Source organism: Lissotriton vulgaris, chromosome 1_1 (assembly GCF_964263255.1).
Source record: "Lissotriton vulgaris chromosome 1_1, aLisVul1.2, whole genome shotgun sequence".
Classification (NCBI taxonomy): domain Eukaryota; kingdom Metazoa; phylum Chordata; class Amphibia; order Caudata; family Salamandridae; genus Lissotriton; species Lissotriton vulgaris.
Window position 1 is genome coordinate 1,129,696,750 of NC_141685.1, and position 24,249 is coordinate 1,129,720,998.

At 47.8% G+C, this 24,249-nt stretch overlaps 1 protein-coding gene across 1 annotated transcript in view; it reads right to left on the reverse strand.

Moving 5' to 3' along the window:
- Nucleotides 1-800: 800 nt before the first annotated feature.
- LOC147748761 (pre-mRNA-processing factor 40 homolog B-like) overlaps nucleotides 801-24,249 on the reverse strand; it is a 146,360-nt gene continuing 122,911 nt past the window's right edge. Inside the window, exons 20-21 of the mRNA XM_086928428.1 lie at nucleotides 5,470-5,601; nucleotides 801-3,499 (exon numbers count right to left, since the gene is read on the reverse strand). Of these exons, the coding sequence (XP_086784554.1) occupies nucleotides 3,407-3,499; nucleotides 5,470-5,601 (225 nt within the window). The 3' untranslated portion in view covers nucleotides 801-3,406. The remainder of the gene's footprint in view (nucleotides 3,500-5,469; nucleotides 5,602-24,249) is intronic.

Consider the following 24,249-nt stretch of genomic DNA (forward strand, 5'->3'; position numbering starts at 1 on the left):
TCTCAGATGTAGGCTTTATCGCTGCTTTGTAGGTGCTGGGGTCAGTTAGATGAGGAGAGGGCCGGTGAAGAGTAAGGAATGCGGTAGGAAGGCTTAACCTTGATTGTAATCAAGCAGAGATGATGTGGTTTCTATAACCATTGGCCATTTTACAGCCATGCGTTAACAAGCTACTTATTACGTAGGTTGCTACTTCGCTCCAGGGGGTCACCCTCAGCACAGTACTCTGGCCGGAGAGCTCCTGAATGAGTACGAAGAGGGCCCCTCCACGTACCTTGCAGGGAGGCCCCCTCAAGTTTAGTTAAGCCAGTGAGTTTGATTGGTTCAGTATCAAATCCTTGAGGGCACTCCAAAGCCAGATGTGTTTCAAGATCAGTTGAGCTAGTGGTCAACGCTCAACGCCAGTTGGGTGTGATGGTAAGACAGCCCCTGAGTCAGACACCACCAACACTATTTTTGTTCTTACCACAGCTTTTCAAGGGACATTCCATATCCAATCACTAGGCAACAAGACTGTATATCAACCTGTCGATGTCACCTCCTTAGTGTGAAAGCGCCACGCGTTACCTAGAGGAGAATGTTGGCATCACAGCTATTTAAAGGTCGGACTGTGACAGCAGGGGGCAGCGCCCACTCTCCGCTGGGCCATAGGGCAGTTGACACTCTGAGGAAAAATAAACAAATATTTTATGCCTGTGTTACCGAGGGCCGTGCTTCACTGGATAGCTTTTTACCAAATACATCATGGACGCTGAAAGGGAAATACGTGAAAAAAATTATTAAAATAACTTCACTCTGTAGAAAATAAAAACAACCGTTTAATTCATCAGGTCTGAAAAGCCTCAGTTGGGGACTCGAGCCAGCATGAGCTCTGCACTGTGGGTGCGAGCGGAAACAGGACAGATTCATGGTGGATCAGCCACAGGGCAGGGAACAAGAGGTACTACCATCCTAAAGGGCAGGAAGACCTCTGCATACTCACTGGAGGTAAATTCAAAAAAGCTGCATTCTGATGGCACAAATTGAAGTGAATATGTGCTTTCGGTTTCGTCCATCTTTCTTGCTTTGCTCCACACCGGGTAACCCACAAACCAATCTTTAGTTTCTGTATTAATGGAAATAAATAAGACATAGTTTGCAGTTCTTAGCATGTTAGGAAGGGAGAGGTCTCAGTCTGAGAGCATCCTGAGTCTGGGTGTGCACTCCGCCACCTCCGCTCACTCCTCTGAGGGCCTGTTGTTCTAGTACAAGATAGCACAGCAGTCAACACTGGCCAGGGCCCGAGCAGCTGCCTTGGCTCACTCGAACACTTGGCCTGTCTTGGATTTGGTTGCAGATTCCCATTCTCGCAAGAGACGGGCACAGTTTGTCAGAGTGGTCCAGTGAACAGTGGGATGGTTTGCATTCTCGGCAGTGTTAATAAAGGTATTTCTTGACACAGAATCAGGGATGTGACAGGCCCTTCACCATAATGGCAGGAACCACTGCTGTGGTCTAGCTAGAAGACCACGTCCTCTGGGGATGGATATCCGTATTCTGTGGGGGCGAGCAAACATGTGCAAACCCCACCCTCTACCCGACTCTTGCTGCTGCTCCACACACACACAATTGATGCATCAGTCTCTTGTGGGATGCCCTCTGCCTCCCATGTCTTCACCTCACAGTTGGGAGCTGACATTGACTTCACTTCCACTTGGATCACAGATAAAATGAGACAAAGGTAGATCTTCCTATATTAAACCTTTAGAAATACAACTCATCTTTAAGTAGGGCAACACCGCAAATGCCCTGAGGAGATGGTTGCAGCAGTGCACTCAAGTCTGCTCAAAGATGGTCTTTGATGACATCCCGTGTTCATCAGGGTCCCAGAGTGATGCTAACATACACACACCACGCCTGTCCTGCTGCTTTTCCCGCCTCTGCCACACAAACATGCCAAGAATATTCACCCACACACACATATCTTGCAAAACTTCTTCTGCTGCTATTTATATTGTGCAAACCGAGCTCATAAGACTCCTCATGCTTCTCTATGCAAGTGCCCACATATGTACGCAGGTGATTTATGCAGTCCCTGCAATTGCCCCGACTCATGCAGTTTATTCAGTCACTCAAGTCCATCAACAGCGCTTATGACACACACATACTATACGTCGGCTACTCCCTTCCAACCCATCGAAACAAAAGTAGCAATCAAACGGAGGACTCTGCTGCAGTCTCTTGAGACAAAAGGGTGGGTGGACTCCTCCATCTGCAGAGGGCTTGTAAAAGCACATACTTAGATATTCTGTAGTGCAATCAGGCATACACATTGGCACAAAGCATTGAAACTGGCCACACCACACAAGATCAGAGCTGTATGCTCAGGCGTCCGTAGAGGAAAGGATTCCACATTCCCCAAATGTATAGAGAACTAGAGATGGCAAGGAAGAGCATGTGCTGCAGCCAATTAAAATGAGGGCGCCTGACCAACACAGACGTTTAGCCCATCGAGGGAAGCAGGAGCCACAGCTTAACAGTAGAGAGTGTTCAGCAATCCTGCAAGGTTGGATACTGGAAGAGAGGGGTATGATTGTCAGTAGTTAAGATGAAGGTGCACAGCACTCATTCAAAGGTGGTACTTTAAAGTAGAGGTGATTCACCTGAGGGTGCTTGGTAAAGAACTGAAGTTGACCGATTAAGGGGCTGTGACCAAACATGTATATATATATTTTTTTTAATGGGACTCGGCTGTGTGTCCCTGCTTGTGCATCACGGAAGAGCGTGTTTAGGAATTGGGTAAGACGGGGGTGCTTGGTGATCAGTCAGTGTGTGCCTGCAGACCACCATGTGATCAGACTTAAGCTGTGTGTTGCATTCAGGATGGTTCATCAAAAAAAGTAGCTCCGTAGCCAGCAAAGGTTTAGTCTGTGAAGCTTGACATACTCAGTGGAGAATCTAAGTATGTGTTTCTCAGTTGAGGGGGTACCCACTAGGCAGCCAAGGAATATGTTCAGAAATAAGCCACCTCAAACAGCGGGCCACAATCATAACTAGCATTGCCACTCAGAGGATGAGCACATCCAATGGTCCAGGATGGTTGGCCAAGTTTGCTCAGTCTAGAGGATGGAGAGCCTTATTACTTTTGACACCTTTCTCGTGTTTAGCCATCTCCTTCCCAGACTTCCATTTGCCATTTTGACTCTAAGCATCAGATCTTCTTTTGATAGGCGAGTGCTGCTTTTTATAAAAGCTGATTACCTCTGGTAGAAAAATCAGACCTGAATTGCTGACTCCGACGAGTTTGTGGCTGCAATGAGTGTCTTCTGCTGACCTCAGCATTGCACATTTGGAGATGGTTGGTGTTTAGGGAAGAGGGATGAGCAATCACCACACTCACAGGTGTAGGTGTCCACATCAACGACGACTATGGATGATCATCCAGCTGTTGAAGCAGTGTCCGGCGTCTCCTCTCTAGCTCCCCTTCACTGAGTTCGCTCTCAGACGTGTCCCAACCTGTCTAGAAAGAGAATCAGTGCTGAAGAAGGAGAGGAAATGCATGTTGCACATTCTCAAGGGTTACTCTGCTCTACAGTTTCTTCGCTTAATGCTCTATTTCAACAATTTGAATAAGTGAATTAGTAAGGATATACCTTTTGAAGATGACAACTTACTTGCATCCCGGTAGTACAAAGGGGCTAAGCTATATCACTCTGCTGTACAAGTGCCATCTTCTCAACCTCTACAATTCTTTCAGCAAAAACATAGGATTAGATGTGCTCATGTTTTTTTCAGTATCTTTAAGAGTATAAGTTTGTGGTCCGCAACTGTTAAACAGTGATTTTTCAAATCGGTCTAATAGTGTTTACCCTCCCACAGTGAAACCTATAGACATTTGGGGAAATGCTGGCTACTGGTGCTTCTCTGAAACACACAAATGGGACTATCCTACATGAAGAATATAAAGGGCTTTTGGAAGTACTTATTTCCACGTATTTGACAAATAACATTACTAGCCACAAAAGGCTACGGAATCAAATCCACAATGGAGATTTTCATATAGCCATCTGTTGAATTTGTTTTTTAAGATCTGGACACATGGGCAGTTCTTGGTTGGGATTTCTTAACCGCATCGATGCTGCGGCGATTTTTGCGCTGTGCGGCTTTTTTTTAAAAGCTGCGTTACATGACGAGCTCAGCTCGTCATCAGTACACGCCAGCCGTGGCTGATGACGAGCTGAGCTCGTCATCAGCATCGAAGGGGTTAACGTTTACCCGTGTTTCTCTGCTTTTATTAGAAGGAGAAGCTGCTGTAGCATTCCACCATTAGCGGTGGAAGCCTCTGGCTCTCCCACTTATTCAGGGCATCACTTGGGACTAACGTGGCAGCGGGAAATACAGACTTGCGAATCCAGATTTAGAGAAACTGAGGGATCAATTGCCAAACATGAGCCCCAGTACTAATCACTCAATGTCTGCCTGTATCAAGCCGAAGTGGCAGCATTGTCTTCTATTCGCCAAGGACATGTTAATTTCAGACTATTTACTGGCTTGGTGATTTAAGACTATCTTTGTATGTTAGAGGAAATTCCTTTCATTGCCCTAACTTTGTTCATTGTAACAAACAGCCTGCCCCAATGGTGGTCCTCCCAGGCTTCTTTAGACCGTGCATGTGAGGTAAAACCATTGGCTATGATTATATGGGGCTTGTATATACAGAAGCTAGATGCACAAAACCATTTTTTTGCCTAGCCTTTACTGGTTATTGATAGCAGCTTTAACTAATCGCTAAGTATTCCAGTTCAAACTGTTGACAACTTGTAAGACCAAAGATAAACAGGAATTGGCTATTTAGTGCATATGATCGGATTATGCTGTTAATTTGTATATCTACCTGTGAAACTTCTATTCAAGAGATATCCCTGACCCTAGAGCAGCTCCTTCTCAGAGATGACCCCTCCTCAAAGACAGCCCATCCTTAGAGATTTTGCCTCCTCTTGCAAAGAATATCTTGCCTGTAGCTGCCATCAGAAAAGTTCTTCTCCAGATGTGCCCCTCTATTGAGCGATGTCGGCCCACCACTCCCCCTCCTCCCCAAAGATACCCTTTCTCAGAGAAGCTTTTCCCCTGAAATGCTGCTCCACCAGATAGTTTACTCCTTCCATGATTCTCCTCCAAAGGGAAGATGCTTCCTTTACCAGAGAAACTCCTCCCTAGAGATGGAGAATCCCCAAGAAAAGTTTGACCATGAATATGTCCCTCACCACAACAGCTCCTCCCCTTATGACCCTTTGGAGAAAGGTTATTTCCAAGAAATGCCCCTCCAAGAGATTGAGGTCTTTACTGAGGAAAAACCCCTCTCCTGAGCTGCCTCCCTTCCTGAGAAGATCTATCTTAAAAACTCCCCCTCTTCCAGTGAAGCCTATCCCTTTAGATCCTCCTCTCCAGGGATGATATCTTTTAGTGGTTTACTCTTGGGAAACCACTTACCTTCTCTTTCTTTGAAGTCCGTTTGGGAGACTTGTGCCGCGAATCTGAGCGATCAAGGTCCTTCTCCCGTTCTCTTTCATTCTCTTTCTCTTTCCTGTGTTTCTCCTTCTCTGCATCGCTGTGGGGACTGTTCTGCAAAGCAATGGTTTTTGTCACTTTTCATGAGCAGGGCATGGTGACTGTCACAGAAGTATTACACCACTTACTAAGTTCCAGGAGGTAGGAAATAGGGCTACAAGAATGAGAAACAGATTAACAGGACCTAAGAGACAGGAAATGGGCCGCCAGATTGCAAGAGATGCGATATTCTGGATATGGGTAACTGGAGGCTAGAACTCATGATATTGGAAATAGGGTAAAATGAATCTGAAGATGGTAAACTAAGTGCGTTAAACGATGGTAGAACGAGTGCACAGAGCTGGGAGATAGCTTGCCAGCATTCTGCCAGCGGTCACTAGAATCACAGGAGATGGACACTATTCTAGGACAGAAGGAAAAGAAGGGGATTGCACCCTGGAAGGGAGCATCATAAGCAGATCCAAGCTGAGAGGACAGGGAGTGAAGGGACAAGTAAACCAGAACACAACCAAACAAAGGATGCAGCTAAGCATGAGAAATGCAGAGGCACGAGAGAGGCCCATCAAGCTTATCATTTTAAAAAGGGTTACAGATGTAGGGTTCCATGGATGAGGAAATAGCCAGATCTTTATGATGAAATATGTGTTCGATCTTTCCTCTTCTTTTCATGAACAATAGAAGAACATGGTTAGATCTGTGTCTCCCACTATAGAACCCTTGTCTCACATTCTAGAAATAATTTCTTTGCCATTCACAACTACATGGTCTCATTCCTAAAACGTACGCCCTACTTGAGGCATGTTCTTTTAACTCTAAAAAGAATATAATCTAGATTCCATAAACCATGTCCTTCCTTCTGGAGGCCATGCCGTATCCACTCTACAAACCATGCCCTCCCATCTCTTGAAATCTAGACTCCATCACTAGGATTCTCTAACCAGACTAATATCCATGACATTTAATATCTAAAACTCTAGTTTATGCAACCCTTCTCCAGAACTCTAAACCCCATGCCCTCCCATCTTTTCCACCACTTCATGCTGCCACTATTTGTCACTTGTCATTTCATGTGATTAAACAAACAGTAATGTGTCTGTGCATCAGTGTGTATGTGGCTTTAGGTTGTATTAGGTGCCTTTACAGTTATATTACCATGATATGAAACATTTTCAGGCTGAAAAATGGAGAAATACCCATTCATAATATAAATCAAGTTGGCTAACCCATGGTATCTATTGTATGTATGCGGAGTGTGGCCTTTCTTTTCTTATGAGTCTAACCAGATTGACTTTAGAGCTCTAAATCCATCTCCCTATCATCAAGGAGTGATTGGGTGCAGACTGACATAAATAAATTGTTGCTCAGACTGAACTACACCTACCTGCATCCAAAAGCTCCTTAACTGGTCCAGCCCTTGACATACAATAGTAATGATAAAACAACATCCTGGTAACCCCGCAACCCAAAGACAAAACACTCAGAATTCAATCCTACATAGATTTAGACTTGAGGAAACAAAGCAAATGATCCTAGAAGAAACACTATTAGATTTTACTACTAAACAATAGGCAGCATTTCAACCCACTGCAACGGGCCACCATTCTCAAATGCATTATTGACGTTGGTGAGACACACAATGAAATCAAAGAAACAACCATGCATGAATCCCATATATACTGTCTGAATTGTTGTTTTACACACTTTCATCCTAGAATTCTAGAAATGGGCTTTTATACTTCAGCTACTCTTCTCATATTCTACAGTGTTTCCAGTGTGCAGACGTCATGGACATCACTCCTCTTTAGGCCCACACCTAGCAGTAGCCGAGTTAGAGGGACCTGGATTGGGGCCCTGTAAGAAATTGGATTATTATTTGTGGTGGGTGACTACCCACCTCAAGAAATAATCACAATCCTTGTCAGGATGAACCCTCAAAGTCACTAAATTAGCCTAAGCTCAACCCCCTGGTAGCTATGGCACAGAGCAGACATGCTTAACTTAGGGCAATGTGTAAAGAATTTATGCAGTACCAGAACAGTAATAAAGTTAAAATGCAAAACAATATTAATCCAAAACCATATTAGACGAATTGAATAAAATGTAATAAACAACATGACACTGAAATGCGGAAATCCAACAAGGGTAACCAAAGACATTATTTTTAAATGTTTTAAGTAAGTATAGCTTCAAGGAGCATAAAGTGATAATCAGTGGTTGTGGTGAACTGGGAGCTAGCTGCAAATTGACCTTCTGACTTTAGTCCTTTAAGTCCCAGTCCACATCAGGAGTACACTTCCAAAGTGGTCTTGGACCTCAGAGTCATTTAGTCTCCCCGGGTGTCAGGCAGAGGCCAAACAGCAGGGTCCAGTTCTGGTCCAGTTGCCACTGGTCAGCTGGGTAGTTTTTTTTTTTTTGTTTTTTTTTTGGTGTAAGAAGTTTATTCGCACTTACCACAGAGGAAAATACATTACATGTGATTCGCCTACAACCAGTATTGGCCGGCTACAGTTGTGTGTGCCCGATCGGGCTCGTTTGGTTATGTACACAGCCCATCAGCCGACATCCATAGGACCGGCGGCGCTTTACATCTGAATCATATTTACAAAAAATTAAGTGCTATAGCCATGTATATTCTTGCCAGTGTTCTTACTTTTTTGGTTACTTTTTCTCCCAACTTTAACTTGATGGACTCACCCCTAAATTTAACTTGGTGTGTCTATCAAAAACTTTTTCTCTGTGTCACAGCATCCTCCCTCCTTTTCCATACCACGTTATCAGCGTACAACTGTCGTTCACCCTCCATGTACCTTTCCTAGGTGTTCACATCCACCTCCTCATCTGCCCCACGCTCCAATAAGTAGTTTCTAAGGTATTCCCAATAGTCTTTGGGCCTTGATCTAGCTGGCAGGTCCTCCTCATAGGTGTTCAGAGTGTCACGACAGTACACCATATCTTCCAGCCATCTCTTAACCTCTGGCCCTCTTGTACTATTCCAGTGCAGGGAGACCCTCCTCTTAGCCAGTAACAGCGCCACTGCACAGAACTTTCGCTTCGTCGCCCTCAAGTTTGGTTCAATACCCAAGAGACACAGTTTGGCATCGCATACCAAAGAAGATTCTAACATGATATTCAGCGTTTGCACCACCTGTTCCCAATATCCCGCCACCCTGCGACAGTGCCATGCCAGGTGCATGAAGTCCGCTCCCTCCTGTTTACATCTTTTGCACTTTGAATCCTCTTGTAGCCCATATCTCTGTAATCTCTGAGGTGTGTAGTACACTTGATGTAGGTATTTGTAGTGTATGATTCGTAGGTTACCGTTTGGCGTCAGCATGCCCGTTAGCATGCATGCAGATGCCCATTCCTCCTCGGTGAGGGGTGTCACTAGTCCCTCGCTCCACCTATCCCTAGCTTTGTCAGTGCCATCCCCTATCGCTCCCTGTGAACTAGTATATAATTTTGACACCAGGTGGGATGCCGTAGGTGTCGTGAGAAGGAGTTGCAGGGGTGCCAGCGGCGTTGGCTCCTCCGGGTGTGTCGGGTAATGTTCCTTAAGTGCCCTCTGAAGCCTATAATAGTTAAACGTGAACAGGAGGGACGGGTTGCTAATGTAGTGCATTGTGTTTAACGTTTGGAATACCCCATTCAGATATAAGTCACCCATTTTATCTATGCCTGCCCATCGCAGCTGATCCATGCCAATCTGTTCTTGCGTTACTGAGATATATGGGTTATGGGCCAATGGTAGGGCCGGAGCATATAGTGGTAGCGCTTTAGCCGCTTTGCCCATCAACCGCCATGCTTCCGTGGTGGTGTCCACAGTGTTTATGTCTCTGTCATGCAGCCTGGGGCGTTTATGTAGCAGTATGTTCTCCAGTGGTATCGGGTCCGCGTCTCCCGCCTCTACCGCCACGTGGGTCAAGAAGGGTACTTCGTGGTGCCAGTAATGCGCGAATTGCGCTTGAGCGCACAAATAATAAAGATAGAAGTCCGGCACCCTGAAGCCCCCCCGGGCATATGGAAGTGTCATGGTGTGTAGTTCCAATCGTGCTTGTTTTCCGGCCCATATCAGACTAAGCACTAAGGAGTTTATATTGCGGAACACTGCCGCTGGTGGCTTTATTGGGATGTTGTTGAATAAGTACAGTAATTTGGGCAGTATCACCATCTTTACAATTGCAGTCCGGTCCGCCAGGGATAGTGGGAGTTTATTCCATCTTTTTATTTTATCCTCCAAGGCCGCTATCGCTCGCCCATAGTTGGTGCGTATAACTATTTCTGGGTCCCTGTGAAACCATACTCCCAAATATTTCGTAGGTTCCTCCTGCCATTCGAGTGGGTAGTCTAGGGGTATAGGGCGTGTGCTATCTGTCAGAGCCAGGATGAGTGATTTGTCCCAGTTAATTTGTAATCCGGAGTGGCTCCCAAACCTGATGTACTCCCGCATTAGCGGATTTAGGTTTTGTGCCGGGTTTTTGACATAAAGCACCATGTCATCTGCGTATAATGATATGTGGATGGGGCGTGATGGCATCTGTATGGCTGAATAGTGATGGTGCTGTCTAATTTTACATGCCAATGGCTCCAGGATCAATGCAAAGAGCATCGGTGAAAGCGGGCAGCCCTGTCTCGTCCCTCTGCATATTGGAATGGGTTCTGAAATATGTTTGTTTATTCTGATGCGTGCTGACAGATTGGTATATAGCATAGAGATCCAGCCCAGGAACATCAGGGGAAATCCCATGCGCACCAGGACCGCCTGAATGAAGGACCATCCTATGGTGTCAAACGCCTTGGCAGCGTCAAGTAGCACCGCCACTGCTTTTGTGTCTGGGGATAGGTAATGGGCCAGGGCAAAGAGTGTGCGGGTGTTATGCGTGGTAGCTCTGTCAGGTTTGAATCCAGATTGGTCTGGTCTAATTAAAAGAGGCATGAGTGGTTTCAGCCTGTCTGCCAGTAGACTGGCGATTATTTTTGTGTCTACGTTCAGTAGGGACAAGGGGCGGTACGAGTCACATTTATCCTCTTCCTTACCCGGCTTTAAGAGCGCAATGAGTAAGGCTTCCCTCATGGAGCCTGGCAGGGTTTGGGCTTCGTGAGCTGCCCCATAGAGCCTCACCAAGTGTGGCGCGAGTAGATCCGCATATTCTTTGTAAAATTCTGTCACGTACCCGTCCGGCCCCGGTGCTTTGTTGTTTGGCAGTCGCCTGATTGTGTCCGTAACCTCCTCGACCGTGACAGGGCGGGCTAGGTATGCTCTGTGACCGTCAGACAGCCATGCTAATTCCACATCTTCCATATATGCTAGCAAGTCTTCCTGCGTGGGCGAGGGGCGTGCTTGGTATAAGGCGCCGTAGTGTGCCATAAATTCTGCCATAATCCCCTTAATGTCGTTCACCGTTTCACCCGTGGCCTTACAGATGGCTGTTATGTTCTGAGGGGCCCTCCCCGAGCATATCTTATCTGCCAGAGCCCTGCCCGGTCTGCCACCTTCCCCGTAGCGCCTGGCCGTCGCCCGTTTAGTGACGTACTTGAGTTCGTCTGAGGCAAACTGTCTGTGTTCCGTTAGAAGGGTTTGTATGTCTCCTAGTACCTTAGTGTCCCCTGTGTGCGTGTATGTGTGTTCCAGCTCCTGTATTGCTGCTTCGCGCGTGCGTAGTTGTTGCCTGATGTCCTTCAGTATACCCGAGGACGTGCTAATGCATACCCCCCTGATTGTGGCCTTAAACGCCTCCCACAGGAGACAGGGGTCGTCCATTGTCGGTGCGTTGTTTTCGAAGTAGTCTACTATTGCCGCATGTATAGTGGTGACATACAGCGGGTCCTTCAGAGCAGTCGCGTTGAAACGCCAAGTGAAGGGCGGCGGTTCATATTTAGGGACCCCTATTTTTAACAAAACTGGGTTGTGATCTGAAAGTGTCCTGGGCGGATGTGAGACGTGTTGAACCCAAGTCAGTATCTCTCGGGTACCTAGCCAATAGTCTAGTCGCGCCCAGCTGTTGTTTGCAGCATTTATGTGAGTCGCAGCGGTGACCCCAGCGTTACTATGTCTCCAAATGTCGGTCAGTTGGAGGTCCTCTATCACGTCCTGCAACATATGTCTTGCCTTGCTATGGTGTTCCGTGGTGTGTGCAGCCCGGTCTAACTGGTCCTGCAGCGTAACATTGAAATCACCCCCCCATAGTATGTGGTCTATATGTTTGTCTGCGAGTGTCTGCCAAATTTTCCTGTAAAACCCCGGGTCGTCTACATTGGGGCCATATGTGTTCAGTAACAGTAGTCTCTGCCCCCTGACCTTCCCCTCTACCATTACACTTCTGCCCTCCGAGTCTCTGTTCACATCTGTAATTTCAAAGTGTGTCCCTTTACGTATGAGGATACTAACCCCTCTGGAGTACGTTGAGTAATTAGAGCTTGTGACTGATTCCGCCTATCGTGCCCCCAGTGTAGATGTTTGCGTAGCGGCTTGGTGTGTTTCCTGTAAATACACTATGTCTGCATGTAATCTGTCAAAATAAGCAAACATCTGCCTGATCTTTTTCGGGTTACCTAGCCCTCTTACATTCCACGTGAGCAGGGTTAACGTATCAACTCTTGACATTGGCATATATGCTCATCCTGGTATATCTTTCGAGGTGCGGCCGCCGTGTACAATTCCGAACAGACAGTAAACATTGGGGTGTGTGGTGCGTGATCCTCGCCGGATCGGTGAAATGGTTATGTATGGTCATGAAGTTCGCCATGCTTCTCAGACACAGAGTTAATGAAACAAACAAACCCAGTTCCCCCTCATCCCCCCCACCCACTTTAGCGCCCGAACTTTGCCAAAGCCATCCCTGAACTAACTGTATCCGAACTTGAAAACTCAGTGTGGGGCGCACCCGCTTGGGGGTGTCGCCAGGTTCACACATCTCCATCCACGTAGTGGACGTGGACAGACGCCTATTCCGACTTTTAAATCGTGTGTGGAGTCTTTCACCTTCCACCCACCAACCACCATCAGAAAGTAAGAGTACGGCAGCGAATAGATCCAGACATCATATATTCGATATCCCCCAGGGTCACTTGGTAGTGGTAGTTCAATACAGTGCTAGCAATGAGGGCTGGTTCTAGGACTAGTGTCTGTACCCCCGTTATATACACAACTGCCATGGGAGCCACTCAGCCCCCTGGCCATGATGTCTCTTCGTGCGCCTGCCGGTGGTCTCATGTTCCCCCAATACTCACTGCGAGGACATTCTCCCCTGGTCCGCTGCTGCAATGTCCAAAATATACGAGTCTGTGGTTCTGCACCGTCAGGCCGAGTGTCTCGGGGTGGGTCAATGTGTGCCAACCATATGTTTCTGGAGCCCAGCGAGGTACCTGAGCCGTGTCATGTGCATCGAAGTTCCAATACTACCCCTCCGTTCATTCTACATCGCTCGTTGATTCCGCTCTGTTCTGCTCTTTCCGTCGCTTCCCCTGCTGCTTGATGAAGTCATGTGCCGCTTGTACTGATTGCAAGATGACCGGCTTGCCAAGGTTCGTGATTTTGAGTTTGGCAGGGTACAGCATGGCATATTCAAGACCAAGGTCCCGTAGTTTCTTTTTCACCGGCGCAAATTCCTTCCGCGCCTGCTGCACCGCCATAGTATGATCAGGGTAGAATTCCAGCGTGTTACCCTGATGTGTGATTTTTCCCATTTCTCTGGCGAGTCGGAGGACTGTGTCTCTGTCCCTGTAGTTAAGTGTACGCGCTATGATCATTCGTGGAGCAGCCCCTGGTTTCGGAACTGGCGCCAGGGAGCGGTGCGCTCTCTCGATCAGGAACACCGAGGATAGTTTGTCAGCGCCAAATATTTCTGTTAGGAGAGTCTCGACATACGTCTCCATCCTGCCTGTGTTGGTGGATTCCGGCAGGCCGGAAATTCGGATGTTGTTCCGCCTGGACCTAGCTTCCTGATCCTCCACCTTCGCGCGAAGGGTCTCCACAGTTTTCTCCAATCCTCCGCATACCTTCGACGTGGTTTTATGTTCGTCTTCTACCTTGGAGATCCTCTGTTCTGCTTCATCCAGGCGCTCGTCGTGTTTCTCTATTTTAGCCGCCATATTGTCCACCCTCTGCACCACGCTGTCCAGTTTCCCATTCATTTCCTGTAAACTCTGTTGGATTGCGCGAAGCACCGATTCCATGGCAGACCCCTCAGCCATTTCACCGTCACCCTCGGTTTCAGGGGCGGTCGTTAAATTTTTTGGCTGCTTCCTCGTTTCGAAGGGGAGCTTGGACTGTTAGACTTCAAGAATGGGATACAAACAAACTCAGGGCGCGCCTCTTAATATCAGGGAAATATCCTATATTCACAGTCAGATTTGGTGCATCTAGAGGGAGGGCGTGTATCCAACACCCCTATCTTTCTGTCATACACAGAAATAGCACATTACTCAATACCCCTGAGCACACATAAGATATTATGATCAGTATATTCAAATGTCCTTGTGCTTCAAATCATTCAGTAGACCACAAAGTAACATATATATTGTCAAAAAATGTTCTCAGTTGTCCTTCAGATCTTTATTCCAAACGTTCCAAGTTAGATCCAATTCCAATATGTATATCTTCAGTACATCAATTCATTGGGGAAAATAAAGTTGCCAACACGTGTTTCGTCGTGTGTACATTCCACACATAGACTTCCTCAGGGCTCAGCGGAAAGTGTCCTCGCTGAACGCCGGTGTACAGCGAGGACACTTTCCGCTGCACCAGGGGTCGGGAAAGTGACGAGATTGTACGGATACGGACTACCCTCGGTCCTAGACGATCTAAACTGAGGTTGAATAACGGAAATATTACTGGTTGGCACTGATTTCGTCTGGGGACCGGGCTGAACTTATGTGATACGGAGAGCCCCAGCACACAGAGATACGCAATATTGGAGTGGAATGATTGTGACTTTGAGAACAAGATATTTCATGTAGAGGAATTTTCGTATGAGATTCGACTTTTGCCCGAGTTTATATTGGAGTGGAGGACAGAAGTATAGAGAGAATTGCAAACATATTTCTTTGAGCCCTGAGGAAGTCTATGTGTGGAATGTACACACGACGAAACACGTGTTGGCAACTTTATTTTCCCCAATGAATTGATGTACTGAAGATATACATATTGGAATTGGATCTAACTTGGAACGTTTGGAATAAAGATCTGAAGGACAACTGAGAACATTTTTTGACAATATATATGTTACTTTGTGGTCTACTGAATGATTTGAAGCACAAGGACATTTGAATATACTGATCATAATATCTTATGTGTGCTCAGGGGTATTGAGTAAGTAGCTTGGACTGTTGTTTGTCCGGCTTGCCCATGTTCCGCAGTGGCAGAGGTGAGGTGTGTTCAGCCGTTTTTGGGCTTCCAGCCGTCTGCGTGCTTTTTCCCGCTGGTGCCTGGGCCCCCCACCTCTGGGTACGTCTGCTCATCTACCCCCGGGTGCGGCAGGAACGGAACGTTGCAGTGCCTGCTGTTCGTTAGTGGCCTGGTGGCAGTGTCCGTTTTGGGGAGCGGTCAGTGGCGCATTACAGCCTAGGGCTCACTCGTTGTGGAGTGAGGAGCAGGTCCACGTGGCTTCGGGGAATCGCCATGTGCCTCCGAGACCCCATGCACCTCCTTCGAGCACGCAGAGCAGTGAGCTCGCGATCTGGGGGGCCTGCTGGTCTGGTCATGCAGTGCCTAGCGCCGGGCCGGCTCACCTCGTTATGACTTGATCCGACGTCCGCCGCTATTTCTGCTCTTGCTGGGGTCTCGTTTCGCCTGTCCCGGGGGCAGCCGATATCGCCGGTCTCGTGCGTTCCAGCGCCGCCGCCATCTTGGATTCGGTGGAACGCACCTCGGAAGTCTCCGTATCTCGCCGCAGCTACCGGTCTCCGCTGTCCTGCTGCCTCGCTGCTCCTACAGCTGCACCGACGCGTCCTGGCACCGTGATGTGGCAGTCCTCAGCGCTCCGCCGGCCAGTTGTCTGCTCCAAATCGGCAGCCGCCAGGCGCGGCCATCTTGGAGGCGCTCCGGCGGTGTCCCGTTTTTCGGCTGTTTACCTGCTGTGTGGCTCGCAGATCGCTTCTAAAGTCACAGCATCTTGTCGGTTTCACCTTCCGACACCTGGAGCTGCCTCTTGTTTAGCTGGGTCGGCAGTTTAAAAGGGTGAAAGGGCCGTTATGGTTGCGTCCATCCGGCAGAGCCGACAGTTCAGCCAGCCATTCCGCAGTGCGCCCTCTAGCGCCCCCCTGGTCAGCTGGGTAGTTGGAGACAAAGGCCTCTTGTAGCATGTTGTGTCCCTGTAGCTTTTTTAAATTTATTTTCTTTATTGAGATTTGTAGTATACAATAATACATGTAAGCGTCTATTGAGATACATGTTCTCACATCTTCCAGAGTTGGTCATTAATAACAAACAAAATAACCCAACAATAAAACAAGGTACAGAGTGTTTCTCTTATTATAATGACAATCGTTTCAGCAACGTGGCTCGTCCAAACAATCAGTTTCACCTTTCTCCTTGTACTTGAGGTATATTTTAATCTAATAACTTCTTTAATGCAATTTGGCATTATGAGTGGAGGATGGTTGCTTACATCCCCGATCAGGCAACCTTCATCACATATTTACCTCATCGGAGCAGAAAGTGGACCCATTAACGTTGTCAATGTATCTCGCTCATTTTTCCCATCCAGGATAGTCTCATTGAAAAAGGAGAGTATCCTGCCGCAACTTAGTCTTCCTATTAGTATGCAGGCCAAGGCGTGTACTATTTTCACTCTGCGGAAGCGTCCGTCATTTTCCAGGGGGTATGTCTAAATAATTTTTTAATGGTGCCAAATGTCTTGTGAGCACGAGGTTGGTGACAGTAATATGGCATATATTTCACTCGTAGTGTCGCAATAAACCAGGTCTTGAAGCCAGGCCTTCACTGTTGGTGTTCGTGTTCTGCCCCAATGCAGAGAAACTTGATGCTTCGCGATTAATACGGCAATTGCAGCAAACCGCCTTTTCTTCAGAGGCTGGACATATCCCAACAACGACATCAGTGGTGCAGGGTGTAATGTGTGCTCAATCATTAGAGACAAGTGCCGGAATACCTCCCCCCAGTATGCCAGAATGGGCCCGCAATTCCAAACAAGATGTAAGAAATCCGCATTAGCATCAGCACACCTGGCACACGCATGTGAAGCGTTAGGATCCATTTTGGCTAAAAGGTATGGCGTGATGTATGCCTTCTATAAGTATTTAAAGTGTAAGAGTTTATGGCGGTGGTTATTTGATACATAACGTGTTTGTTCGCAGCTATAAGACCACATCTTATCAGTTAATGTTAGACCTAAGTCCTGCTCCCAGGCTGTACATGCTTTTGCTTTAACTGCAGGGTGGAGAGTCAGAGATAAATGATATAATCGTGATACCAAATGCGTCTCGTCCGGTGCAGTTATGACTAATGTAAGCGGGGGAAAATCGGCTGGTTCAGTCGTCGCTTCTGGAAGCACCTCCAGCAGGGAGCAACTTACCTTGTGCAGGAGGAATCTGTCCATATAGGATATATCTCTGTGGGTGGTGAGTTTCCCCCATAGCGCACAGCCATGAGTCCTTAAAAAAAAATCTCCCACCTCCTGTAACCCAAGTCTGGCCAGCGCGTGCTTAGTGTGGGTTTCTGTTGTGGGGGGTAGCCAGGGGTTATCAACTAGTGGTATGTGCGCAGAATATAGGAACTCTGCTTGTAGATATCGCTATAGTTTTGACCATCTCCAACACGCAGTGGGTAATGTCTGAATTTCAGTGGGGCTTCGAGGCAGGCCCTGTTGCAGGATGGCCGATAATAGATTAGGATATATCTGGGATCTTTCTGGTTGTAAATACTGGAGACGGGCAAGTCCCTGCAGCTTTAACAGGAGGCCAGCCTTATGAAGCATGTGGTCCATTTCTTTGTCCTGGGTACCAGAGAGAACAGGTCCAATACTTCAGGGCTTTTCTCAGGTCGCATACAGCAGGTTCACTCCTCTTCTGATCATCTTCAGGTCAAGGACCCCAGCACCGCCAAAACTAACCTACACGAAGGAATGAAAGAAGTCGCCGAATGGATGAAACAAAGCCGTCTGAAACTGAACTCAGACAAAACAGAAGTCCTCATCTTAGGTAAATCCCCCTCTGCATGGGACGACTCCTGGTGGCCGGAAGCCCTCGGAAATGCACCCATCCCGACAGACCACGCACGGAACCTTGGCGTCATCCTGGATTCTTCACTCTCAATGAACAGACAAGTCAACGCCGTATCCTCCTCCTGCTTTAACATTCTTCGCATGCTCAGAAAAACATTTCGCTGGATCCCCTCCGAAACAAGGAAAACAGTCACCCACGCTCTAGTCACGAGCCGACTGGACTACGGAAACACCCTCTACGCAGGTACCACCGCTAAACTCCAGAAGAAACTACAACGAATCCAAAACGCCTCAGCCAGGCTCATATTAGACATCCCACGCAACGAACACATCTCTGGTCACCTTAAAGACCTCCACTGGCTACCCGTCAATAAAAGAATCACTTTCCGACTGCTTACCCACGCACACAAATCACTCTACGACATCGGACCAGACTGCCTCAACTCTCGACTGTCCTTCTACACCCCCTCCCGCCAACTTCGCTCTTCCAGCCAAGCCTACGCCACTGTACCTCGCATCAACAAGACCACCATGGGAGGCAGATCCTTCTCATACCTAGCTGCCAAAACATGGAACTCACTCCCCGCTTACCTTCGCCTCACCCAGAATCACCTAGCGTTCAGAAAGCAGCTTAAAACGTGGATATTTGACAAATAATCCTCCTCCCCTTCCTAAGCGCCTTGAAACCCTCTGGGTATGTAGTGCGCTATATAAATGTTATGACTTGACTTGCCTGGAGGTGCCAAATTTATGTCTGGCACAAGCTGGGGGGGTGGGTATGACTCCTGGGCATGCTTAAACCAGTAGGGTAAAAGTAAGTTCCGGGGGCCAACCCTACTACTTTGGGCATTTTCAAGATGATAGAGGTCTTCAGCCACATTAAACTTGGGCTCTTAGGGTATGGGGGGTATGGGGAGTGTACTATGGGATTCGTAGTGTCCTCCCACATCTAACACTAAAATCTAGATTGGGAGTCACTGTACTCCCCAGTAAACTCAGTGACAGAAGTCTAGTAGAACAAAGTAGGGTTTTCGAGCAACCAGTGGATACATAAGAATTGGTTTGGCATCCTGTCTCCCTTCCTTTCAAGTGTGCCCCCAGTGTTATATGTAAACCCAGCAGACCTGTCAAGGAAAATCTGACATTCACGCAGGATTTTATTTTGCACTGTCAAAAAGCTAGCTCAAAGCTCCACCCTGTATTTTCTGTCTGGTTCAGTGGAGTCATCTCTGGCCATTCAGGTCAGCCTATTGTTTGCTCCTGGGAAGCACATGGCACCTTCTTTTCACACCTATTCGAATGCTAATTACCTGATGGCAGAAGTAGGAGTCTAAATGCAAATGTAGCCTCCAGGAGCTCAAGCAGAGAAAAAGTAACTGTATAACAGTTAATAGTTATACAACTTCACCATTGAACTTTTAATAACTATTAAAAATGTGTTTTTTTTCTAGTTTGTCCAATTCCCGAGCTACAGTATTAGGATTTTTGGGGCACATGCATCAACGAAAATACCGACCACAAACGGGCAGATTCGCAGAATCTGCCCCTTTGCGACCGGTATTTTTGCATTTGGGATGCATTGACCCAAATGCAAATTCACAATCTACGTAATCGCAAAATTTGTGATTACTTAAATTGCGAATGCATTTAGGGAATCGCAGATTGCGATTCCCTATATGCAGTGCATGATGCAATTCCAAATTGCGAATTCGCAATTAGGGATCGCAAATTACAATCAATTTGAACTTGATGGCAATTTGCAAAAATTTGAAGTGCATTTTTTAAAGTTTCATGTTACACACACACATGCCCTTGGGGCATGTATGTGAGCAACATGTGGTAACATCTCAATTTCAGGGGTGCAACAGGGTCTCCTTTTGGCACCCTTGCACCCTTGAAATTGCATGCGCAATTTGAGAGTACAAGATCCAGAGGGATATCAGAGCGCTTTAAAATATGATGGAAGGGAGGACAAAAATGCAATATTCACATCAAGTAAGAAAAATAACAAACAAAAAAAGTATTTGCATTTCATTACTTCTAGTTTTAGTAGTGGACCGATTCTCATCAAAGTAATCTATTACAGTTTTCCTAAGTTCTTCTCTGAATACTTGGTTTTGTAGCGCGGATTATTGCAATCGTCAGCTTAATCCTCTTAGGCCCCCATTTTAACAGCACAGAGGCATGATCCGATAGGAAGCAACCCAGTACCACAGTCGCGCCCACATTGCCACACAACTCTCAGGAGAGCAGAAACCGGTGAAGCCTACTATAGACCGTGCAGGCTGGCGTATAGCATGTATACTGCCGCTCTTCAAGGTGTGTTTCACAATAGATGTCTACACACTGAAGCCTACCCATCACCCCTCTCAGGGCCACCAACATTTTCGGCTTGGTGTGGTGTTTGGAGGGTTGCCGGTCTAATGTACCATCTAGAACGCATTTGAGGTGACCCGCCTATACCACTATTACGTATCTACCCACTACATCAGCTTCATAGCTAAGGAGCTTAAACAGGACCTGTGGAACAATCCATATAGCTACCCCCCTGGCATAGGAAGAGAAGGTGGATGCGAACAATTGTCCCCTCCATTTTCTGTGGAGTTTCTGTATTTCAGTGTCTAGTAAGAAAGTGTCCTGCAACATAGGCACATGTGTGCCCTGCCGCCGCAAGTATGTCTTTACTCTATAACGCTTCACAAATGAGTTTAGCCCGCTCACATTCCATGTTATAATTTTATAGTGCCCCATGACCAACAGTAAACACCAGCCCCAGCATATATGTTATTGACCTGCCTTCCGCCACCGCCAAATAACCCATACCCTGAACATTGGAAACACCCAAACCCCGAGGTACACACTATATTAAACAAACATGCACCCAAACATCAAACCCCCATCCCAATTATACACTTCATTAACAATAGTTCAATTACCATCTGTACAATATAAAACAACAACAAAATCAGAAACACACACGCACTCCACTCAGACATCATGCTACTCATACCACTGAAGCCCTTACCCATTGACACTTCTGATTGTCTCCACTATCGGGACAAAGGGCTGTGCCCCGCCTGGACCACCGGGGCATATGACAGCCGAGCCCACCGTAGCTCAATCGGCACTCACTCCCATGCATACCTCAGTCATCCATAATCAATCAATGCAATATTGCGCCCCCAGTCAAACGATGCCTCCTCCCAGAGAGAAAGGAAGTAGAATGAAAGTTGAGAGATAAGAATAAGAGTAGGGATAAAGGAATAGAGAGGGAGCGGGTATAGAGGAGAAGAGAGGATATGGGGAGGTAAGAGACGATGCCCACCAGCTGCATTGCATTGTCCATCCGGATTCCCCACATTGCTGCGGGAGGAGGAGAAAACGGAGGGGGGGGGGGGGGGGGGGAAAGAAAGAAAGTGACCCCTTCATATTTCAATCCCACACACCCCCTAGAGGGTTAAGGCATGAGTTGTGTCCCCAACAATACCCATATCGAGGTTACTCTGTTCGCCACTATGTCCTCTTGTTATGCACTCATGCAGGATCTGTTTGCTGCAGAGTATCCTCACTGACCTCGCCCATACTTGTGTCTGAACCTGTGGCCGTCACCACCTCGAACAGAGCTCTGGCAACGTCCTGTTCAGCCCGCTGAGTTTCCAGGTCTATCCTGAGGGATCTCTTGCCTTCACCTCCCGAGTCAGCCCTCTCCAGTTCCGAAGACCCATCTCGCTGCACCACCACCCTCTGTGTTGATCTAGAGTTTTTACTGGGTTTACCAGCGCGGCCTCTGCCACTTCTACTCTGAGGGTTCACTGAGGATCTTGCCACCACTCGTCCACTTCGCAGAATTCTTGCTTTGCCATGGACCTCCATCCAGCCCCGCGCTTCCTTCGGTGTTATAAAAAAGTGGGCACAATCTTCATGCAAGACTTTCAACTTTGCTGGTACAGAAGCATGTACTGAAGGTTCATGGCACACAGCTTCTGCTTGATTCCAAGGAAAGGGGCCCTGTACTGTTGAATCATACTGGTGTAATCCGGAAAACTGCACATTTTCTGGTCCTCGAATTTCGGATCCCTGTCTCGTCTAGTCGCCCTAAGGATACTGTATCTATCTCTATAATTTAGGATCCTGGCGATGAGTGTCCTAGGTGGAGCACCCGGCGGTGGCTGCACAATGAGCGCCCGGTGTGCACGCTCTATTATGAAGACTGCTGAGAGCTCAGCTATAGGTAGTATCTCCTTGATCTATTTTTATAGTAAAAGTTCTGTCTCCCTTCCTTCGGCCTTCTCCGGAAAACCGACAAAATGCAGGTTACATCTGCGGGATCGTCCCTCTGCATCCTCCGCTCAACGCTCCAAGGACATTGTTTTTGTGAGAGCTCAGTAAGTTTCACCTTCAGGGCCAAGACCTCCTCTCGCAGCTCACTAACTGTCTGTTCTGTGGCCAGTGACTGATCTGCGACCGTGCAAAGGTCCGCCCGCAGCAGTCCCACATCAAGGGTGACCGCGTCTGTTTTTGCCTGCACCATTGCGCTGGAGGATTCAATAGCAGCCTGAGATGTAAATTTGTCCATCTTTGTTTGCTGGGCAGCTCTTGTTAAGTGATACTTGCCATTGCTTTGTAGGCTGCTCGGCGCACACAACGGTCCCCGGCAATAGCACCCTTCCAATCGCACGCAGGTTGCAGGCCGCATAACCTGTCGTGCATGCGCGGGGGCACCTGGCTGCTGTATGAAATGTCTCCACACCCAGTATGGCGGCCACCCACTAGCACGTCTATGAGACAGTCACTCCAAATACTTGCAGTCAGGTGCTGTGGGGTTAGGCAGGGTCCTCATGTCCAGATAATATCTCACAGGCACCATCCTTGCCCTTCTCAGGCGTTCATCTCTGAGTTGATCAGGACCCAGCGTCCGATTTCCACTATGTCTCCAGCACCCCACACCAAACGCAACCAATTTTATCCCCTTGATGGCACCGCCTCCATCGATTCAACATTTTAAGCATGATCCGACCTCCGAACCTCATTTGAGTCCAGTCCGGGTGGTGCTGTGGGTCTCAGCAAATTTCCTGTGCTCCAGAGCAGGCCGAGGAGAGCAGATTCGGTGGGCCGGGATCCTTTCGACCACCACTCGAGGAGCCGGCGCAGCGGCTCAGACACGGCACTTCCACAGAAGGAGGGAGGATGGGCGAGAGGGGGCAAGCAGGCCCCAATCCAAGGGCCCGTGTTGCAAGCAGTAAAGGTCTCCCCCACGAACCGCCGCAGTCAGCCGAATCAACCTCCATCTTCTGTGGAGCAGACCGGCAGAGGAGAGATAGGAGGAGAGAGGCGATCACTCCGGCGCGGCCTCAAGGGCGGGGCTGTCGCAATCGGGTATCAATCTGCCTCTGGACGATTTAGGGCTCACACCCACACCCAGGTGCCGGGTCTCCTCTCCGACCTCCGTCCGCGGGTCTCAAGGTCGCCGAGGGGGACCTCGTCCGTCGCCAGGATGCACTTGAACCCCCAGTGCATCCATCTTCTCCGACGGCAGGGCCTTTCGCAGACCGGATCTTTACTGTGCCAGCATGGCCCAGCATATACGCCTCAGCTGCACATGCGGCGCAGGCCCAAGTCGCCCCCAAATATCGCCTCCAGCGCGGTCCTGAGCCATCGGAGTCCCCCTGACACTCAGCCATCGCCCCCCAGCAAAAATTGGGGGTGGATTCAAGGTGTGGGGGGTCCAAATGGGGTAGGATCTTGAAGGATGCTTCGCAGGCGGGCATGAAGCTCCTTTAGGCAGCGTCTGCTCCAGTCGTCATCTTGGCCACGCCCCCCAAATGGAACAAGCCAAAGATTTGGCTATCTTAATGTTTGTGTTGACTTTTGCTTAGCAAGGACGTGCAGTGTGCACCAATAAAGGTTATTTCTCGGCTCTTCTGGCCTTTTTTGCGTTCAGTGGACCAGCCACCCTTTTTTAAATCACCTCTTGTGATGAGGTTTCTGAAAGGTTTAATACACCTTTTCCCCTAAACCCTTTGTGATGCCACAGTGGGATCTCAATTTAGTTGTGTCTTTCCCCTTGTGTACTCCCTTTGAAATGATACACAGATATTCATTGCGTCTTCCTCATTGGGATCACTTCAGTTAGTCACATGAGTGAACTCTCTGCTCTTTCGGTACAGCCACCCTACTCCCTCTTTTTTTTCCAGACAAACTGGCGCTGGGGACCCAGGCAGCCTTCTTGCTAAAGCTGTGATTCCTATTCACATTGATCAATCAGTCTGGAAGTCTTCTCTGCCCTACATCACCAATCAAAAGGGAAGAAGAGAGTCCATTGACTGGGCTTCAAAAGAGCTGTAACCTTTTTCATCAATCGCACCAAAGACCATGGGGTGGATGATCAGCTTTTGGTCAAAGAAAGGCAAGGTGGTGCATAAAAAGGACCCTGTCAAAGTGGGTAGGCCTTTGCATTAAGATCTGCTATGTACTGGCCAAGAAGCAGCCTCTGGAAGAGCTGAGGGTTCATTTCACCAGGACC